Raw genomic sequence first — 21,853 nt, forward strand, 5'->3', positions numbered from 1 at the left:
CAGCGGAACCAGAAGGGCCCTGCGTCCCTCCGGCGTCCTCCGGGAAGGAGGGGGGACCCCTCGGCTCTCCCTGGGCACAGTGTCCCTCCCCGGACGGGTGGCATCTCACGGGGTGGTGTCCGTGGAGGGATGGAGTCAATGGACGGATGCTGTCCGGGACAGGTGCCGCTGGAGAGGGGGTGTCCCTGGACGGATGCTGTCACGAGGGACGGGATCACGAGGAAGGATGCTGTCCCAGGCACGGTGACCGTGGATGGATGTGGTCCCTGGCGGCAGGCGGTATCCCCGTCACCCTCTGCGGGCCCTCCCAGCCGTGCGGGGCCCGGTGCCGGGCCGTGCCGCCCGAGGAGCCCCGCCCGGGCCGGGTGTCCCGGGGTCCCGGGGTCCCGGTGCCGCCGTGCGCGGCCGGGCCGCTGCTGAACCCCGCGCGGCCGCGAGATGGCGCCCTTGTGCCTGGGAAGGCGCGGCGGGGCCCGACGGCGCGGCCGGGCCGGGGCCGGGCGGGGCGGGGCAGGGCCGGGCTGTGCCCGCGGGGCGCGGCACCGCCGGGGCGTCGCTTCCCGCTGCCAACCGCCCCAAGGGGGGCCTGTGCCGCGGCAGGTGCGCCGGTCCCCCGACCCCTGGCCTCTCCCGACCGGCGGGCTGCCGGGTGGCTTGCCGCGGGCCTCGCCGGCACCGGCCCCACTTTAAGCGCGTGTTGGGAGGTTTCCGGGCCGCGACCCGTCGGCGCCGCGCCGTCCCCCCCTCCCGGTGACACCTTCCCTGGGCCCCTGTACAGAGCCCCCGGGACCCCGCGTACGGCGCGCGGAGACAGGAGGTAAGGCACGGCACACGCACCAGGGACGCTTTATTTCACTGTCAGGAGGAGACGGTACCGCGGTGCCTCCTCCAGGGATCCGCAGGGTGCAGCGAGCGCCGCGGGGCTGGAGCCTCCCTGAGGAGCTGGGCGGTCCCGGGCCCCTCGCCGGCTCCCGGGAACGCTGCCCGGCGGGGCGGGGTCCTCCTGCCCCAGAGGGTTCAGTCTCCACTGAACAGACTTGGGGCGCTCCACGGGACCCGGTGGTCCCCGCGCTGCCCGCGAGGATCCGCCGCCGCCGCCCAGTGCGCACCTGCTAAAGAAGCAACCGCCGGTGACCGCGGCCGCGGAGCCAAAACACCGCTCCGTCCGCAGCTCCCGGGCAGCGGCGCGGGGCAGCAGGGGGAGCAGGGACAGCCGGGACACCGAGCTCCCGGCTTGGGCAGCGAGTCCGGTGCCTCCCGTCCCGCTCCGCTCCGCGCGGTTCCGCTCCCGTCCGCGCCGCCCCGCCCCGCCGGCCCCGCCCCGGCCCCGCCCCCAGCCGGCAGCGCGATCCCATTGGCGGCGGCGCGGCGCGGCGGTCCCGCCCCCGAGCGCCCATTGGTCGCAGCTCGGCGCCGCCCGCCCCCGCGCCGCCCGCCCCCGCGCCGCCCGCCGGCGCTCCGGACTGCGGGCAGTGGCGTGCGGCCGCCGCAGCGAGCGCCGGCGGGAGCGGGCTCGGCTCGGCGCGGCTCGGCGCGGCTCCTCTCGCTTCGGCACCGCTTGGCTCAGCACCCCGCCTCTGCTCCCGCACCCGCTCGCCATGCCCGGCTCTTCCGCGGCGCCGCCGGCACGGAGCGCCTGAGCGGACGGCGTTGGCGTGTGCGCGGGGGACCGCGGCTCCGGTGCCCGCACCCGCCCGCCCGCCGCCGGGGCAGCCCGGCGGGCGCTGCCCGCATGAGCGCGGCGGGCCCCTGAGGCGCGCGGCCGGCGGCCGTCGGGGCGCGGCGCGGCGGGCGGAGGGGGCGGCGCGGCGATGGGGGCTCTCCCGGCGCTGCTGGGGGCCGCCTTGCTGTGGGCCGGCGCCGGGGCCCTCGTCAACCTCAAGTACTCGGTGGAGGAGGAGCAGCGGGCCGGCACGGTGATCGCCAACGTCGCCAAGGACGCCCGGGACGCCGGTTTCGTGCTGGACCCCCGGCAGCCTGCCGCCTTCCGGGTGGTCTCCAACTCGGCCCCCCACTTGGTGGACATCAGCCCCGGGTCCGGGCTGCTGGTGACCAAGCAGAAGATCGACAGGGACCTGCTATGCCGACAGAGCCCCAAGTGTGTCATCTCGCTGGAGGTGATGTCCAGCTCCATGGAGATCTGCGTGATCAAGCTGGAGATCAAGGACCTAAACGACAATGCGCCCAGCTTCCCCACCGACCAAATCGAGTTGGAGATCTCGGAGACGGCCAGCCCTGGCACCCGGGTGCCACTGGAGAGTGCCTATGACCCGGACTCGGGCAGCTTTGGTGTGCAGAGCTATGAGATCACCCCCAATGACCTCTTTGGTCTGGAGACCAAGACACGGGGTGATGGGTCCCGTTTTGCTGAGCTGGTGGTGGAGAAGAGCCTGGACCGTGAGACCCAGTCCCACTACAGCTACGTGATCACAGCGCTGGATGGTGGTGACCCGCCCAACTTTGGCACAGTTGAGCTCAGCATCCGCGTCATCGACTCCAATGACAACAACCCGCTCTTTGAGGAGCCAGCCTACACCGTCAGCGTGCCTGAAAATGCCCCACCGGGGACACCGGTCATCCGCCTCAATGCCTCTGACCCGGACGAGGGCACCAACGGCCAGGTCCTCTACTCTTTCCACAGCTACGTCTCTGAGCGGGCCCGGGAGCTCTTCCAAATCGACCCCCAGAGTGGCCTCATCACGGTGAGCGGTGCCATTGACTATGAGGAGGGTCACGTCTATGAGCTGGACGTGCAGGCCAAGGACTTGGGGCCTAACTCCATCCCTGCCCATTGCAAAGTGACCATTAGTGTCCAGGATGCCAATGACAACCCGCCCGTCATCAACCTGCTCTCTGTCAACAGTGAGCTGGTGGAGGTGAGCGAGAACGCCCCGCCGGGGTACGTCATCGCCCTGGTGCGGGTCTCGGATCGCGACTCCGGGGCCAACGGGCGGGTGCAGTGCAAGCTCCTGGGCAATGTGCCTTTTCGACTCCAGGAGTACGAGAGCTTCTCCACCATCCTGGTGGATGGGCGGCTGGACCGGGAGCAGAGGGACCAGTACAACCTCACCCTCCAGGCCAGGGACAATGGCATCCCTTCCCTGCAGGCCACCAAGTCCTTCACCGTCAAGATCACCGATGAGAATGACAACCATCCCCACTTCTCCAAACCCTATTACCAAGTCATCGTGCAGGAGAACAACACCCCAGGGGCCTACCTCCTCTCAGTCTCAGCCAGAGACCCTGACCTGGGCCTCAATGGCAGCGTGTCCTACCAGATTGTGCCCTCCCAAGTCAGGGACATGCCTGTTTTCACCTATGTCTCCATCAACCCCAACTCTGGAGATATCTATGCTTTGAGGTCCTTCAATCATGAACAGACCAAGGCCTTTGAGTTCAAGGTCTTGGCAAAAGATGGGGGTAATCCCTCTCTGCAGAGCAATGCCACTGTCAGGGTGATCGTCCTGGATGTCAACGACAACACGCCCGTGATCACGGCCCCGCCGCTGGTCAACGGGACGGCGGAGGTGTACATCCCCAGGAACGCGGGGGTTGGCTACTTGGTGACAGTGGTCAAGGCAGATGACTATGATGAGGGTGAAAATGGCAGACTTTCCTATGAAATGGTGGAAGGAGACAGAGGATTTTTTGAGATCGACCAGGTCAATGGAGAAATAAGGACCACCAGAGCCTTCGGGGAGAACGCCAAAACAGCCTATGAGCTCATCGTGGTGGCTCATGACCATGGGAAAACATCTCTCTCGGCTTCTGCCTTGATTTTGATATACCTGTCTCCAGCCCTGGATGCCCAGGAGTCCATAGGATCTGTTAACCTCTCCTTGATTTTCATTATTGCCCTGGGGTCTATTGCAGCCATTCTTTTTGTCACCATGATCTTTGTGGCAGTCAAGTGCAAAAGGGATAACAAGGAAATCAGGACCTACAACTGCAGGTAAAGAGACCTTTGTTTATGTGCACCTGCGGGTCTGCTTTGATTTTTGCCATCGCAGTTACTTTTGCATTTGCTGCTGTATACCTGGGGGTGGTGAAGAGGGGTGGGTTTGCCTCAGGAACGACAGTGAGGTTCCTGTCCCTGTAAGGAAATTTCTTGCAAAGCTTTAAGAAATTGTTCTCTGTGAGGAGAGCAGAAATCCCCGCCGAGTAACGAATCGACTTAATAGTGCGGCTTGACAATCTGTTGCAGCATCCCTGATTTTCCGTGCTCCATCACAGGAGAACGGTTTTATGAGGGCATGGCTGGCTCCCGTGGGCAGCCCCCCGTCCCCAGCACAGCTCCCCGGGCTGGCGAGGGGGGAAAGCCCCCCAGCCACCGCAGCATCCCCGCAGCAGACGGTGCGAGCGGCGCGGTGGCATCCCTAAGCCCTCGCTCGCCGTTCAAAGGAGCTATTGTGTGCCCGCTGCGGCTCCTCGCCACGGCCAGCCGTGGGGCCAACTGCATGGAACAGTGGCAAAACCGCCCGGCCGCCCCCGATGCGCAGCTCCAGCAGCAGGCATGGCTGGCTGGGCTGGAGAGATGGGGCGAGGGAGGATTTTTGCAGCGCTGTGTCATTTTGCCCTGGCTGGGTGAGTGCTCCAGGGTCCGAAATGCCGGAGGGGAGGTCAGCCCCGCGCCTGGAGCCACTGAAAGGCTGATAGGGGAAATCCAGTCCCCTGAATATGTAACAGCCTGGCGATTATTGTCTCTCTTTTACTATTCTCTGTGTTACACAAGTTAGGAGACAAATGCTAACCACACATGAATATCAATCAGATGCCATAAAAGAGCAGCTGCAATGCCTCATAAATGGTTTAATCCTGTTACTAGTGAAATAGCCATGACTTCTCCATTCCTTCGGCACCGAGTCGTTTCAGAGAGGAGGGATGGAAATTAATTTTGCTCTACCTTGGAAACGCACGCTCGCCCCTGGCAATTCAGCGGCGCGGGGGGGATGTGCGGTCTTTAAAGTTTTATTTACGCAGAAATTATGCCGGAGAGTTGGGGCATTGTACCCCGTTTTCACAGCGTAAAGTGCGTATATAAGCCTTTTTGCTCGATGGGGGAAAAATCATCTGCAAATAAAGGTCGGTCTGTGCTGTATTATGGGATGTCTAGCTTCAAGTGAAAGCTCATAGACCAGATTTCTTGCCAGCTCGGCCCATTAAAAGAGGATAGGACCTGAATGGATAAAAATCATGTTGTGGTGGTGCCCCTAACAGCTTCTCACATACGTGTAAGCCCTGGGTTTACTGTGACGGCTTAGGGATTAATGAAGTGCGGTTTAATTAAATAATTGGTCAATAGAGAAAGGACAGCAAAATGAATGCCTGCAGGAAATAATTGGGCTCTCGCATTGCCAAACTTAAACATTTAGGTAAACAAAACAATTAAAGCTTCATCAAGCATTGTTAGACGAGTCAGCAGCATATAGATTGTTGGCACAACAGAAATCCCTGCCTTCCTCTGATTTATTTGCACACTCAGGGGGTGCTCGGGCTGTTACCAGTGTGTGTCTGAGCAGAAGTCAGCTGCAGAGGTGAGGAAGCACCAGGCAGGCTCAGCAGCAGCAGTGACCATGGGGCACCCTCTCCCCATGCCTTTAGGCTTCGCAGTGCCTTGTTTTAGAGATTCTTCACAAGAGCTGCTGGAGAGTCTTCAAAAAATGTGTTAATTTATGAGGCACATATGAGGGCTGTTCGACTTTGTGGCATTTTCATTCTCAGGCAATTAGCTTTCTGGAACAAGAATATTTGTCCAATATTTGCCTTTCCAGATAAACTGTATTATTTATTCATCCCATTATTTCTGTTGCAGCTATTGGATTTTTTTCTTTCTTTTTTTTTTTTTTTTTTTAAATGCTGTTATCATAACAAGAAGAGGAGCAAAATCCTGACTTCCAAATGTGTATTTCTGACTGTGCGTAGCATTTGATGTGCTTCCCTAGGAAATACTGAGCTGCCCAGTGCTGTGCATGTACAAATTCATGGCAGGGACTGTTGTGCTCACTGTGGGAAGATGAGCCATAGTCACTCTGAGCTGAGCAGACCCAACTAATGCAAGGTGCAAATAATTTGTTGTTATTTGCTTGGGTGGTGTTTTGCAGTAACTTTTTTCCTCCGGTGTTTTGCAGAAGACAAACAAGGCACTTCATCAGTTGATTCTTTTGGCAGGTGGGAAACGAAGAGGGAAGGAAAGGCAGAGAAAAACAAGCTTGCAGTAAAAAAAAGGTCAAAAAGGATCATTTTTCTTTGCAAAACACACGGTTGTTGTTCTCTGATTTCTAGAAGGTGAAAGCATTTCCCAGTAGAAGGGGATGTGTGTGTCAGGGTGAGGGAGGAATGGAATTCAATTGGAGAAAAGATCAGGTATGATCAAGAGACAGTCAAAACACCAGCAATTTAGATAAAGCATTAATAAACAAACAGCCTTTGGAGTGTGAGAGAATTGAGCTTGCCAGCTAGGACTGCTTCTGGGTCTGCTTTATTTATTGCTTTGGAAAATGAACTGGGAAAAAAATTTGCTATTTGTTTTGAATTTTCATTATGGGGACCAAATTAAATCACTTTAAAAATCCTTATTATGCATGGAAATGAATGCAGGTACCCTTTTCAGTTCATGGATTTTACCATCTCCATTTTTCTCTTCTGCAGGCTGGACTTTACTTCTAGTAACTAAATATCAGCAATTTCATACACTAGATCAAAACAGAAGCATTCTTCTTCCCATTTTTTTTACATATTTGACCTGAAAACATTATACATATGAAAATAAGCTGAAGACCGTGTCGTGCCACCAGACCCAAAACATGATGTAATGTGCATGACTAAGAAGCCTACATGGAGATGGGGGCCAAGCCCTCTGGGTTTCTGCATGGGTATTTAGCGGGGCAGGGTTTAGGATGCTCTCAGCTTCTCATTTTCCCTCTGTCCCCCAGAATCGCAGAGTACTCCTATGGGCATCAAAAGAAATCAAGCAAGAAGAAGAAAATCAGCAAGAATGATATCCGCCTGGTGCCGCGGGACGTGGAGGAGACGGATAAAATGAACGTTGTGAGCTGCTCCTCTCTCACTTCCTCCCTCAACTACTTCGACTACCACCAGCAGACCCTGCCGCTGGGCTGCCGGCGCTCCGAGAGCACCTTCCTCAACGTGGAGAGCCAGAACAACAGGAACGCCGGCTCCAACCACATTTACCACCACACCTTCACCGGGCAGAGCCCCCAGCAGCCCGACCTCATCATCAACGGGATGCCGCTGCCGGAGGTGAGTGCGGGCAGCACTCCGTGCCCCGCAGCGTCGGGGGTGGGTTTGTGCTGGACTGTGTGCCGGTCTGTTGGTGTCGGCACTGCCAAAATGGGGTGCTGAGCAAACAGGCACTGGTGGCTTCTGTGTGCTGGACAGAGCACACTTCCGTGTGCTGGATGCCCCAGGGGGAGGCAGTGATGGAGGGTGGGCAGGAGGGAGCAGCAGGCACTCACCTGTGGGTTCTGGGGCAGCCCTGACGTGTGGCCATGGGGGAATGTTTCATCCCCAGACACTGCAGAGACCCTCCGAAGTGCCCAGGTGGGGATGGGCCAGGCCAGGCTGCCTCTGCCTGTGTGGGAGGCTGGAGGTGGCGGCTCTGCAGGTGGATTCTGAGTGTGGCGGTGCTCAAGGGAGGAGACACTTGCCTTCATAGAAGTTTTTTTAAAAGGTTGTTGAAAGTGATGTGGGTGGCTGTTTCTCTGGAGGCAGCTGGCTGTGCTGGGGATGCAGACAGCGCAGGATGCTCCATTGTGACCACTTGCACGCCTGGCCCGGTGCTGTGCCTTCACTGGGCAGGACCCTGGCTGGCATGGGAGGGATGTGTGGTACCTGCCAAAGGCAGGGAAAGGGGCCGCTCTCATCCACACCATCCTCATCAGTTTCTTCTAATTCTTCAGCTTTCCTGTACATCACAGGCATCATTTAATGTTGCTTGTTTGTCTCTCTTTGAATTATTGTTTGGTATTAAGCAAAACAATCAAAGGTTTGTCATGTTTTCTGCTTTGAACAGAATAACAAAGCTGAAAAAGCAGCTGAAATATTTATGGCTCACTCTGTTTTGTGTTCAGTGTGCTGGTGTAAATGCAAAATGCTGCTGCTGAAGGCAGTGGAGCTGCTTCAGATTCATCCTGGTGCTGCAGAGAGCTGAGCCTGGCCCTCTGCAGGGCTGCTGGAGAGGGCTGGTGCCGGGGGCCTGGTCCTGCTGTGGTTGTATTGGCAGAATGCTCACTGAACGCTGGTGTTTAACTTCCACTGAGGCAGAACCAGCTCCGAGAGGTCGTGTACCAGTGGTGGCCTCTATGAGTGACCATTGCTCTTGGCATGCTGTGGGCAGTGGTCCCTGAGGAATTCCTGTCTTCCTGGAGCGGTGTCCTTTGGAGAGGATTCTGGAGTGCATCTCTGGCTGGTGCCTTGCTATGGGCACTGGAGCAGTGGAGCATCCTGTCAGCCTGTGATTCACTGCCACCAGTCACAAAATCCATCACATGCTGGCACTATCCAGAAGTGCATGCCGGCAGTGGGAGGTCTCTGGTGCCAGGGAGGATGGAAGGACCATCAGGAACATCATAACTCAGCTGATAAAGTTAACAGGCAGCTGCAGGCAGAAGGCAGTGCTGCCTGTGCTTCTCTTTGATACCACAGCTGGGCTGGGGTCTCACAGAATGTGCCCTCCAGAGATTTCCCTGCCTTGTTCACCCTCTTGTGAGGGAGATGCCACAGGGATGCTTGTTTATCCCTGTGGCTCCAACTCGCCCCATTTTTCCATCACTTGTGCAGGTGAGATGCACTGTGAAGAGCTGGTGCCTTGCCTGGAGAAAGAAGTTTGTCTCTTGAGTGAGCAGAGTGTCAGTGGAACGTTTTCCCCCAGCAGCCCCGGGAGCTGACAGGAGGGCAGCAGCAGCTCGCCTGTCCTGCCAGGGGACCGGCTGCTCTTGTGCGAGAGAAACATGTCCTGGTGGGGGTCTGCTCACTCTCTGCAGGTGCTTTTGGACAAAAGGGCAGGGTCAGCGTATGGGGTGAGAAGTCCCAACTGGAAGCTGTTTGGAAGTTTGGTTTAGGGTGGGAATGTCTATGTTTTTTGGCAGAGCCCCAGTGTTACGCTTCCAGCTGTTGCAGGCAAAGCTATCTCACTGGTGGTGTGGGTTCTACTGGCTTCTAAAAATCCCAGTGACCCCTGCGAGTGAGGAGGTTCATTGTTGCTGGAGTGACAGCCCTGTCCTGGCACACAGGGTGACACAGAACTCCACAGAAGTTGTTTCTGTGGAGGGGCATGGCAGCCCTGTACCCCCTGTAGCCCATCGCTGCCCGAGCAGGCGCTGTGGTGTGGTGCTGTGGCTGTGCAGGGTGCTATTGGTACACCTCCAGGTGGTGAGGATTTAATAAACACAGTTCCTGCCCAGAGTTTACAGAGCCAAACCATTCCCTGCAGTGCTTCCAGTGGCACTTTGTCTGGGCTGGTTTGAATTGCCTCCAGTGATGAAGCCTCCGTTGTTTCCCCTGGGAGGCTTTATGAGGTGTCAGCATCGGGGAGATATCACTGCTGCTCCACCTAGGAGTGACTTTTCCTGATGGGAAGGCAAAGCATCGGTTGATAACAGATAAAATACGAGGTAAATGTGTCTCTGGCAATGTCACTTGGCATATGATGGTTGTGGCTGGAGGTAAACGATTGCCTCTGCAGACACACGCTGCCCCAGCAGCGGTGGGTTTGTGATGTAGCTGGTCTTTAACGTGAGCCTCATTTACTTTAACAGTCAGGAGCCTTGAAATAAAAGTCCCCAAGGATGGCTTGTTTGTGGAGCTTCAGGAAATGTTTCTTCTAGTGCGGTGGCAGGTCTCGGGGCTGGGAATAATTGGGTTTGTTGGTGCTTCCCATCTTTCCCTGGTGATCTGGAAGGGATTAAAGAGTGGTGTCTGTGGGGGCTGCAACCCTGCTCTGAGGGTGCAAAAGAAGTTTGAGACCACCCTTAAAAAGCTTTTCCCTTTGGGTGGGGCCGGGCTTGGCTGCCAGCTCTGCTTGTCTCAGGGCATGACTGCCAAGAGAGCATCGGGGAGGCAGTGGGGGATATCCTGGGGTGTTCTGGCCCTGCTGGGATTCAGTGGTCTCATGGATGCCTGGGTACCACTTGGGGATGCCTGCCCACAGCCTCTCAGCATCCTTGTGGCTGTAGGCAGCGATGGCAAAACGCGTTTGTGAGCAGCTCTGGTGATCGTGGCTGACAGCGGGAGGCTTGGCCCCCGTTTGGACTTGTTTTGCAGCAGGGAGAGTGGGACATGTTGGAGCTGTGAGGGCATTGCTGCTCAGAGGCTTTGCTGCTGCCAAGGGCTCCTTTTTATCTTCCTTCTGAGCTGGAGGAGAAGTCAGCTTTGAAACCGAAAGGGCTTGTTGTCAGGTTTTGCATGTATATTGCTGGAAGTTGTACCAGGAGATTAAAAATCAAAATTAATAGGAGCCATTAGGCAGCTTCCTTGATAAAAATGCGTGTTGCATTGGGGTGGTGTGGAAAGTGGTCTGAATGCTGAGCCTTTTAGGATCCAAGGGACATGACTTGCATGTAGAGTAGCCACCCTTGGGTAACACTTACATGCCTGGATTTTGACTTGACAGTTTAAAAGTAAGCAGTATGCGTGTGATGGCTGTATCTGTGTTTCAGAGGCAGTTTTACATCCCAGATTTGCACTACTTTGGGAAGTGATGTTCGCTTGCTGCTCCAGGATGGGAAACATACCCTGAGGACAGCAGCTCACTCTGCCCCCGGGTCTCCCCTGGGGCCACCCAGTGCTGGCCAGTCCCAGGCAGGACCTGGCATGTGAGAGGCGAGGGGGTGTGACATGGGAGCAGGAGAGCCCTCTTTGAGAGGCTGGATGTCCCGAGGTGGAATTAGCACGGACGTTCTTCAGTGACTCTGTCTGGGGGTCGGGGATGGCTCTGCTGTGACAGCGTTGGGAAGTGGCAGCAGTGACATTACGCTGTAAGCAGGGTGTGGATCAGGCGTGGTCTTGCTCTGGTGCTGCTTTGGTAGGGCCCACTGGAGAAGCAGTTCAAGGTGGAGCAGCCTCTGATCCAGCAGGACCCGAGTCCTCTGCGGACCCGCACACCCAACAGCTCCCAGAGCCGTGTCTGGCACCGGGGGGGCCGTGGCGATCTGCTGCCTCCCGAGCTGATGGTCACCATCAGTAAGATGGGGAATTACTGGTTTTAGTGATAATCCTGGTCTAATCCCCCAACCTTGATACACTCCCACATAATCCTCACTCACACTGATTTAGTTTGGGCTCCTCGTGGCTGCAGGGATTATTTGAGGGAGCAACAGTTGCAGGATAAGGCCCTGTTGGTTTCAGATCTGCTTTGTGCTACCTGGAAAGCGTTCTCCTCACTGTGGGAAATGGTTTTCTAAGCACAATAGAGCAATTTTCGTTTCAGGCAGCACCAGCAGCTTTTGCTCTGGCTATCTGGCGGTGTTAACTAAAGCACATTTCTACAACACACAAAGATTTTTGTTTTGTAAGAAATGAAATCAGCGTGGCTGTTTCTCTTTCTCTGTCATTTCTCTACTTGTCAATTCTTTCTTCCCCTCCAGCTTATCCTCCTCTTCTCCGCTAGCCTTAAAAAGCCCCCAAAGTGTCTCTTATAATCACATTTTGTGTGTTACAACCAGAATGAATGTACTCACTTTAATATGCTGGGTTTGAGGAAATCAGTTTCTGTCTGGTAAAACAGACAATTTGTTATAAACCACGCCATTTAGAAGTGAAGGGCCTTGCTTTAGTGCAGCGCTGGGGAAACGTCATGATATATAATTGGAAGGGATTTGGCTTGCTTCTGAGTAATGCTGTGTACAGAGCAGGGGAAAAAGGAAAAAAAGGAGATGATTTCCAACCCAGAGAAAGTTTGCAGTGTTGAGACAGGTCAGGCTGATGAAATAAGGCTTATTTTCAGGAGGGATAGTAATTAAAGCATTATCAGAGATGATGTTTGACTAGCGGGAAGGCTGACTTCGCAGCCAGCGTTGCCAGTCTTGTTTTCTCCTTGGGAGGTCACTGTAACTCAGCACTTTTTTGTGCCTGCAACGTGATGCGCACCACGACGGGTAAGCGCAGGTCAGGGCTCAGCTCGCGCCTTGCCGTGCCTGAGCAGCCCTGTCTGGGAGCCAGCCCCAGCCTCCATCCGGCAGGAACCCCCCGAACAGGAGCCATGCTCTCAGCTTTAGACATCCACTGGTTATCCCCTCCCTGGGGCAGCTCCTGGTCCCCGCCTGGGCAGCCAGCATCGCTCTGCATTGCCAGGGACCAGAGTTTATGGGGTGGGGCCCCCAAACCTCCCCGTCTGCTGTCCCTGCTCACTCCAAATCCCAGCAGATCGCTCAGCTTAACTACTCCCAAAGTGTTTCGTGTATCGCTGTAGGTTGCCTGACCTCTCTGAGCGTTGGAGGCTGACATTATGGAAATCAGCAGCTCTTTATTCCATTCTAAGGTCAGCCTAACCAAATTATACATCTCTTAATGTAATCGCTCCAAGCTGTTGTATGGAGAAATTCACTTGAATACCTTGCAACAGAGATAAATATGCCAGCTCCCATTCATGTTTAACCATGCCACGCTCCCTGGGTCTTAGGCAAGCCCTCAGTTCAACACTCTTTGGCTTTTCCTAAAATCATCAAATCATTTAGGTTGGAAAAAGCATTTAAGATTGAGTGCAACTAAGAGCTGAACATTGCCAAGTTCCCCAGTGAACAGCATATGTTTTGTATTGGTGATTTGGGGCTGCCTCCCCATCCTGGCGGCTCTTTGGGCTTTCCAACGGGTAGGGTCCTGGTCGGGAGGGACCAAAGGGGTTTGCTCCAAGGGTCCATGGAGGATTAGGGCTGGTGTGGCAGTAGCTGCTTGTGTTTAACAGCAAGGCCTGAGTGCTCCCGTGGATGTGATCTCACGGTCACAGATTACATACTGTATATTATATCTTGTATTTGTGATCCACTACAGAATCATGAATCATTTAGGTTGGGAAAGACCTCTAAGATCATAAAGTTGAAACATTAACCTAATACTGCCAGGCTCACGCTTGTGTCCCTATGCACACAAAGAGTGTGTGTACAATTATTACATACTGCACCTAATTATGTAAGTGAGTATACAGTATGTCATATAATCAGATACATCTCATTCGTTTTTATGCTACTGCTTTGGGTTTTATGGTTTGCTTTTACTGGAAGTGGAGAGGCTCCTCTTGTTTTCATAGAATCATAGAATGGTTTGGGTTGGTAGGTTCCTTAAATATTTCCTCTTGGAAAATTTGAATTTCTGATGCATATTTCTAATGCATAACTCGTGAAGTCTATAAAAAAAGCTTTTGCAACTATATTTACATGGCAGATAAGAATTTTCTTTTAAATTGGGAAAGATTTCTAGTAAGTTTTTTTAAAAATTTCATCAAAAGGGTACTCTTGTATGGTACTTTATGGGCTTTCTTACAGCAGTTTCCAAGTGATTTGTGTTGTGTTGAGTAGTTTGAACTCTGTGGTTTCTCCCTCTCGTGTCCTTTACATATAGCACATGCTCATGCAGAGGCATCATTGAGGCCAAGTGCAGTAGCCTTTGAATAACCTCGTGTGCATCTGCTTGGCTGGGTGGAAGAGCTGTATTTTCCAGCTGCCATTTCCTGAAGTCCCTCCTGAGGGCTTTGAGCCAGAGAAGCTCCTCAGCCAGGTGCCCTTCCAGGTCCTTGGGCTCCTGCCCTCACTGAGGGTGCCCTGCTCCGGTCTTTCCTAAATTCCCATCAGCCAGCAAGGGCAGAGCCCGTCCCACCCATTGTGCCCTGCCTGCTTCCATCCCCAGGCTCTGCCTGCAGGCTCTCCAGGGACGAGCCCTCCATCTCTCCTGGCAGCCCTCTCTCCCGGCCTCTTGCCTGCTCTGGCAGCGGCTCCTGCTCTTGTGTGCGGGCTTGGATGGGTGGGACCCCCAGCCCTGCCCACTCCCTGTCTCCTGCCAGGCCGTTTGTGGGGCTGGGCATGGCCTTCCTTCAATAAAGTATTAGATATTGTTCCCAGTAGAGGCTATAGTTGAGTTCCGATCATCTTCCGTTAATTAAAAATACAGAATGGTCTTATTTGTAGCATAAATAGTTGTAATCTGTGTACTTACAAGTGTAATTATAATTTAAATTAGAGTGTGCTCAGAATTGGCAATGGTGGGGTGCTCTGCAGGCAGTGCTGCCCTGGCAGGACTGTGCTGGGACTTGTCCCCTGGAGCACCCCACAGTTCCAGTCCCGCTGTCCCCAGGACAGCATCACCCAGGGCTTGGCAAAGGGATGCTGAGGCTGTTGGCAGCTCCCAATTTCACTGTTCCTGCTGGGGCAGAGCTTATCTGTGGCACCTGTTGGAGGGCTTGCTGGAGTCTAGATAGCACAACATCACTGGTTCAGTGTTTCCTCTAGTTCCCTGTCTAAATTTGGAGGGAAGTAATGGCTTATGTCAGCTGGACAAGCGATTAGTGCTGAGCCTTGAAGTGTCTCCCTGTTTAACATGGAGTTACAGTGAGTTCTCCTAGGTCTGCTGAAGGCTGGAGGGTAGCTGATGCTGCAGCAGGCAGGTGTGTGACAGGTGTTGCACTTCCTACACCCTCTGATGGAACCCTGAGCACCCACAGGTAACTGCAGCACTGCTGCTGCTGACACCAGGACAGGCAGGTCGGTGATGAACGGTGTAGGTCAGTGTGTTGGAGCCCTGTAGATAAGGTCCTCATCTCAACACCCTGTTGGAATTTGGGCGTGAATCCTTCACGTTTCTCACAGGGATCTGGAGCTTGTCGAATTATACCATCTTTTGTAATGGCAGGTGTTTGCCACAGGGCAGGTTTTAAAATTCCCGTGTTGGTGGATTGCATTAACCCATCCTAAGTCAGGTATGTAAAATTCCATTAAGCGAAACCCTCTGGCATTTTCTCACCCATGCTCGAGCTCTGCAGGTTATGCTAATGCAGTGTGTTTGCTCATCTATTAGAAGGATGATGGCTTTAAAATAATAACATTTATCTTTGGCAGCAGACCTACAATAGTGCACACCGAGTACAATTTTGTGAAAGGCTCTGCAGATGTTGCCTCATTCAATCTGGGTCAAAAAGAGTGCTTAGAATCATAAAGGTTAGAAAGAGATCAAATAATTCGGTGGTTTTATTGCTGAATAATGTACTTGGAAAATATCATTCACCATTATTAGACTAAGTGAGTACAGAAAACACAGGACTCAATAGTCATTTCTCAGTATTGGCTGATTTTACTGTTTTTATAATGTAGCTAAATTCCCTGTTATTGATTCTAGCATTGATTATCGATCTGGAAATGTAAATGTAAGTGATGGTGGGAGCACACGGAAGCTGGACAGTTAGGGAATTAGGCTGCCTCTTCCCTGCAGTGCCTGGTGGAGGGCCACGCATGCTGGGGCAGACTGATGCTGTTTTTGGGGAGCTGTCAGGGTTTTGGGAGCTGTTTTCAAAAGCAAAGATGAAAAAACAGGAAAACACCCATTATGTGTGTTCTTTTCCATGCCTGAGAGCTTGTGTAAACTTGCTGAGACAAACCCAGATGGGTTGGGACGCCGGCACCAGGATGGGGCTCGGAGCCCGCGCCTGCGCCTCTGTCACCTGCTGCCTCCTGGACTTTTCATATTCAGATTCACATCTGGATGCTCTGGCAGGGACCCAGCTCAGGCGACGTTCAGTAAGCAGATCCGCCCGGCTGTTGGCTTAGGTACAGCACCCGAACCTGTCTGCCCGGTGAAACTTCTGCAGGCGCTGGCGAGCGGTTCCTCTGCTTCCTTGTTCAGCCCTCAGCGAGGCTGTGTCTGGGGGGAATACCACGCTTGGGCTGAGAGCTCTCCCTGTACAACAACTCATAACAACTCATTGTGGGGATTGGGTTAGTGAGAGACCAGAGCTGTGTCCCATCTGGGCTCTGCATCCCATGGTGAGCCGGCAACGTCGCTGTGGGAGCCACAGGCTCCTGCTGGGCTGGGGCTTGCTCAGCCGCGTGATGGGTTTCTTTGGAAAAAAAAAAGATGAATTTTGGAATATGTTCATCTCTTGTTCTCTGCACTTAGTTGTTGTCAGCATTAATATGCCATTAACACATGCTCATTAGGAGGAGAATGATTGTACCCTGCAGAGTATGGGGAAAACCTTCATTAGGCACTAACATATTGAACTGAGCTGCAAACTTCACTTGGGAGAACTGGGGAATGTTCTGCTCGGCGTCAGGTTTCCCTAATTTCTCCTTTTGGTCTGATAAAAGCACCTCATCTTCTGGCATGTACTTTCATCTACAACTGGGGAGGATGTGCAGGCGAGCCTGGGCTCAGCCTGGGCTCAGCCTGGGCTCAGGGCCCAGCGCGGAAATCCTTGCGGGACCTCAAATCCATCTTCCCCCAGATCTAAGACTTCCTCATCAGCGCTTATTTTGCCATGCAGAGAGGACACGAGCCCACGTCCCCCCTCCAAGGGCTCTGTTGGCTCTTCGGGCTTAACGAGATGAATTCTTCACAGAGCTGGGAGATGCTTGGGGAACAGATTTGTTGAGAAAGGAGGTGTCATTTCTACATCCTCGCTTTTCACACTGTAATGACGTTTTAAGCGTTCATCTGGCCTTGCTGCCTCCAGTCTGAAGCCATAACCTGCCATGTGTGACAGGGCAATTGCTCGCCCTGGTAATGATTACAGTGGAGCCCGGCGTTGTTCCCTTGTTTGCTCGGTGCGTGGCAGCTCGAGGCATGTGCATGGTGCTCTCTTAAAGTCAATCAATAAGAATAATTGCAAGTTCAGGTGGGGTGAGGGAGGAGGGGGCCGTAGCAGACAAATATTTGCCGGTTAAGACCCTGTTTACATGCAGATGCCTCTGTGATAGGTAACAAGGGAGGGACAATAAGGACCATATGTGGTATTTAATCAGAATTTATTGTAAATGGAGTGATTTCATAGATTTCCACAGAGCTGGCAGCTGTCCTCTGTATTAGAAGTGAACATCCTGCCTCTGTCCCTGCCCCACTGCCCTCTCTGCCCTGGGGTTTTGCAGGATTTTTCAGCGTGGGCACAGTGCGGTCCCATCCCCTCTTGCCTCTGTGTAGGTATAGCCAGAGGGAATCCCATGGATCAGTTTTCATCAATAAACCTCAGCAGAGCTAAAATGACATTTGACTGGCCTGGGTTTGTTGCTGTGAAGGTAGGTAAGAGCATTGCCCTGTCAGGAGCACGGGAAGGTCCTGGAGGAAGTGGCTCCTCCTGAAGCCAGCAGCAGCCTCAGGAGGAGCGGTGCTGGGCTGAGCAGTGCCTGCTGCCCACAGGACACTCACTGATTGCAGGGGTGTGCTGGGGCTGCAGCTCCTCCTGGAGAGACCCAAACTGCAAGTTGAAGGGCTTCTCCCTGCAAAGATGAAGACAGAGAGGGCTGGGACTGTCCACCCCAAGCTCACGTTGCCTCTGGTGATCTAACCCCCCTTTTGTCAGTGATCCTAAACCTAATGGACGTATGCCAAAACCAGAGAGGTGATCCATGATCGTGTGTTCTTGACAGAGAGGGAAATGAGGTGGTGAGGTGAGATACCAACATGTGACAGGTCAGGCTTGGAAGCTTTTTGGTGCCTCCGTTAGAGAACCATCTCCTGTGGTGGCCAGCCGGCCACTCCAGTGGTTGAGGAGGCAGGTTGGTGACTGTCCAAGCTCAACCCAGCTCATGGTTATTTCTCCTCCAAGCTTCCTGACGTCTCCTTCTCATCCTGCCATGCTGTCTGCAGGCAGAGCAGCCACAGGCTCCCATCTAGTCGCATCTCTCCATGTTGGAGATGTGGCTGTGTCTGTTTGCTGGATGCTGTGTGACTCATGTAATCACCATGCAAAATGCATCATTCATAAACTGTTTAGCGCGACCTTTTGTACAGTAGCACTAATTATTATTATCACAGAAGCCCAGTAAACTAGACTAGTAATTATCAGGGATTTATTTGAATGGACACCTAAGCTATTCTTGGCAAGTTAGTCAAAGCAGTTGTCATGACAGCCACACAAATGTGTCTTATGAATTGGGTTAATTAGGGTAATTAATAACTGTTGTTTTGCCCTTTTTAACAAGGTATTGCTGAGACACTATCAAAAAATAGCAATTGTACCTAACAGAAATAGTCTTTTTTTAGCAGCAACCCTCACATCACAAAATAAAAGTAGTAAATACCTCCTGGGTTGTTGTTTCACAAAGAAATGTGTCATCCGACCTTCTCTTCGAGGAAAAGCAGGGGGTTAGAGGCTCTGTTGTAATTTTTCTGCTGTGCTTCCCCTCCTGGGCCGTATTACCAAGAGATTGATCATCATCCTTATTGATATCATCATTATTTATTGTGATGCTGTGCTGCGCCGAGCCATTGTCATGGAGAGGTCTCTGCCATGCCCGGCTCTGTGCGAGTGGGGAGGGCAGCCCCAAGGTGCTCCTGTCAGTTGGAGCGGGCTCCACAAGGACTTAAAGCCAATTTTAAAGTTGTGACCATAAATTATAGCTGTTCTGCTGATGCATCGTCACCATCGTCATCAGGACAGCAGGTGCCAAACCGCCGCATCCTCGCTCAGCAGAGCATCTGCTTCTTTTGAAAGGAGGGTTTTGCTGAATAAATGGATTTGGTTTTCATAGAATCGTAGAAGATCCTGAGTTGAAAGAGACCCACAAGGATCATGGAGTCCAACTCCTGGCTCTCTCCTAAAAACCGTGACTGTCGTGGTTGTTGCTGACACTGAGTAATGGTGGTAACTGAAGCTCTTAATAACCAAATAGCACCAAAAAGCCTCAAAAGGAAAAAACCCATAGTCCCCATCTCAGGGAGCACCCTGGGCACCCTTGGCAGCCTCGTAGTGGGTTGCAGACTGTGGTGGTGATGGTCCTGTCCCACACCAGTGGGCTGGGTGCTTTCCAGCACAGAGCACTGTCTCCTCAAGGACTGCAAGATTTGGTGCTGATTATTAAAAATGACCCAAGATTATGGATGCAACTGAGCAATATTATGTAAGTTGTAGAAAAATGACCTGAATAGATGAGTGAAGGCTCTGGCTGGTTCTTCAGCTGCACTGAGCTCTGTCTATTTATATCACCTCTGGGCTTTCAGAGCCCTCTTTTAACTAAAGCTCATTTGATAACGCATGTCTTTTAAAAAGAAAATAATAATAATTTAAAAAAGGGGGAATAAAAAAAAGAAAGAAGGAAAGGGGAAAAAAAAAAACCCTAAAGAAAAACACGTCTATGGAGAAGGTAGGGTTTTAATGAAGAAATATTTTATACTATTCTCCTACAACCTTAGGGCTAATAGCCTGGAACTGGTACTTTGGCTCCTTAAAAAGCCCAACAAGACAAGCCAATTACGGCCTCTGAAACATTTTTATTTTTAGTTCCTTGTAATAGCAATTTATCCTCGGCTATGGTACATTAACTGGAAGGAACAAGAAGTAGTAAGGTTTTGGCATCTTTGTAATAACCAACGGGCTGTGTTTACCAGGCTGTTAATAATGTGGGGTGGCTGTGGGCAGGGGAGAGGGCAGCATGGGGATGGAGAAGGGCATCCAGCTAGTGCCAGAGAGAGATCCCTTAACGTGGTGAGCACTTTATTGTCATTCATTTCCCTACAGTTTGTTCTGGGAGAACACAGGCTCCTCTTAGCTTGAATTCCTCAGTTTCCCACCGCCCCAGAGCTGGTAGGAGCTGGTAGCACGGCTCAGCGGGGAGGAAGGGCTATTCAGAGGGTGCTGCTGTGTCCCCAAGGATGCTGGAGCCAGCATGGCACCTTTGGGAGGCAGTGGGTTCTGAGTGGGGCTGGGCTGAGCAGAGCCAGGCTTCACATCCACTCCCCACCCAGGGTGAGACAGCGATGGCAGTGGGAGGAAGGCCAGTCTCGCTCAGATTTGCTGCCAGTCTCATGGCTGCAGGGTGATTTTGTGGGCTGGAGAGCTGTGTTTTTCTGCCCAAGTAGGGAAAAAAAATTAAAATAAGGGAAAACTGGTTTTGATAAAGAGTTTTGTTGTGAGCGAAATCCCCTCGAGGCTTCGAGTGGGAGCTGCCTGAGGCTATCCTGATTGCAAGCCTTCCCATGCAATTCCAGATAAACAATGTGAATGATAAAACCATGAGCATGCAGGACGGTGTTTGTCTCAGTTTGATTATCTGCCAGTGCGGGGGGATTTTAGCTGAAGCCAGGCAGGAGCTGCTGGTGCGGAGGTTCCACTCCAGAGCTGGGTCTGGATGCCCGTGACCCTGTGCCAGGGCACGCGTGGGACCAGGTCTGGCCTCTGGTGAAGCTGTGGGAGGAAAATGTCTGGGGGGTGTGTAGGCTAGGGAGCTCTGTCTGCTTGCCCAAAAATTAGAAGAAATGGGGTTTTCCCTGGAAAACGGGACAGGGCCAAGGTCCCTCCTGTGCCCCCTGAGACCCCGGGGCTTGTGCACGCTCGGGGATGCAGCCCGGGCATCGCATGGCTCCGATGTGCCGAGCTGGCAGCAGCATCTCACGCCTTCCCTATTTTTAACTCAGCTGCAATGATTTTTGCTTTTTCGTTTGGTTTTTTTTTTTTTCCTTTTTTTTCCCTTTTTCTTTTTGCAGTGACAAATCTGTGATTTCTCCTGTTCCCTACAAAACGCATTGGTCTGACCTGCCAGTCCAGAAGGTGAATGACAGGCAGTTTTATTTAGCCCTAGAGATGGGAACATTTTTAAAAAAGTTCTTCTGTTATATTTGTTTTCATTCCTAATGGCAGGAGGCAGGGAAAGGACAGTTCTGAAAGGTTTTTTAACAAATTTCTTAAGTTGTGCCCCATCACCCTGGGGCTGCTGATTAGATCCAGATTGTTTCTCACACTGCTTAGGGAGGGGTGTAGTCTGTGCTGGGAGCTGCACACATGGGTCCATCACACATCTGAAAACCCCAGGTACAGGTGATGGGAAAGCCCCTTTTATTGGGTTTATTGGCTATTATATCCCTGCAGGGAGTTTTCCTTGGCATATCGAGGCAGGACCCCTGTGCAGAAGGCTGTGCCCCAGGGGCCTGGCAAGCTCAGCCCCCTGCCCATCAGTGGGCACATGGGAGGGAGGCATTGCCCCTGCTGCCCCCAAATCCCTCCTGTCCCAGCCAGGGGGGAAGCAGTGGGTAGCTGCCAGAGCATCACCAGCCTCCTGGCTGCTCTTGGTCCGTGTGAGAACGTGTCTGTATGCTCCTCCCTAGAAAGCCTGCCCCACTTTTGGGTCAGTATTTTGCTTTTCAATAGATTTTGAGGGGTGGTGCCAAGCAGGTATCTGCTGTGATGGTTCCAATGGAGGGACCCCTGTGCCATGTCCCCCAAAAAGCTTTGGGGTTATAGATACCATGTGAAGGTAATGCAGGTTTTTTAGGATTGCATTTTTGCTCTTCATAACCACACTGTAGATTTCTGTTCTGTTGACAAATCCAACTGGGTGACACAATTTGTGGCTTTGTGGGGTGCTGTTTTGGCTTAGTTGTGTGTTGCTGCTCCTGGATTCAATCTGGGTTTTTAATCCTATACCTTTTTCAAAATCACATCTCAGCAGCAACTTTTCTCTTGCCTCTGATCCATTTTCAAACAAAAAATGACAAAGCCTGCATTTATTTGGGGAGGGGACAGGAGTTCAGCGTGGATTAGTGGGATGCTTGCACTGTAATATGGTCTGGCTTGATACTTCTGCTTAGTCTGATGAGAGGAGTGATGCTAAAGGATGAACTCTCCCAGTGATTTCTCTGCAATGCTTTTTATTTCATCAAGAGAAAATGGAGGCTGGACTCAGTTCTTTCAGTGTTAATAATG

The 21,853-nt window shown here is 52.8% G+C and overlaps 1 protein-coding gene across 3 annotated transcripts in view; it reads left to right on the plus strand.

Moving 5' to 3' along the window:
• The first annotated feature begins 1,802 nt into the window (after positions 1 to 1,802).
• PCDH19 (protocadherin 19) overlaps positions 1,803 to 21,853 on the plus strand; it is a 58,179-nt gene continuing 38,128 nt past the window's right edge. For all 3 annotated transcript variants that reach the window (XM_048318731.1, XM_048318732.1, XM_048318733.1), the window contains exons 1-2: positions 1,803 to 3,952; positions 6,933 to 7,260. In XM_048318731.1, the coding sequence (XP_048174688.1) occupies positions 1,812 to 3,952; positions 6,933 to 7,260 (2,469 nt within the window). In that variant the 5' untranslated portion in view covers positions 1,803 to 1,811. The remainder of the gene's footprint in view (positions 3,953 to 6,932; positions 7,261 to 21,853) is intronic.

Source organism: Corvus hawaiiensis, chromosome 14 (genome assembly GCF_020740725.1).
Source record: "Corvus hawaiiensis isolate bCorHaw1 chromosome 14, bCorHaw1.pri.cur, whole genome shotgun sequence".
NCBI classification, from domain to species: Eukaryota; Metazoa; Chordata; class Aves; order Passeriformes; family Corvidae; genus Corvus; species Corvus hawaiiensis.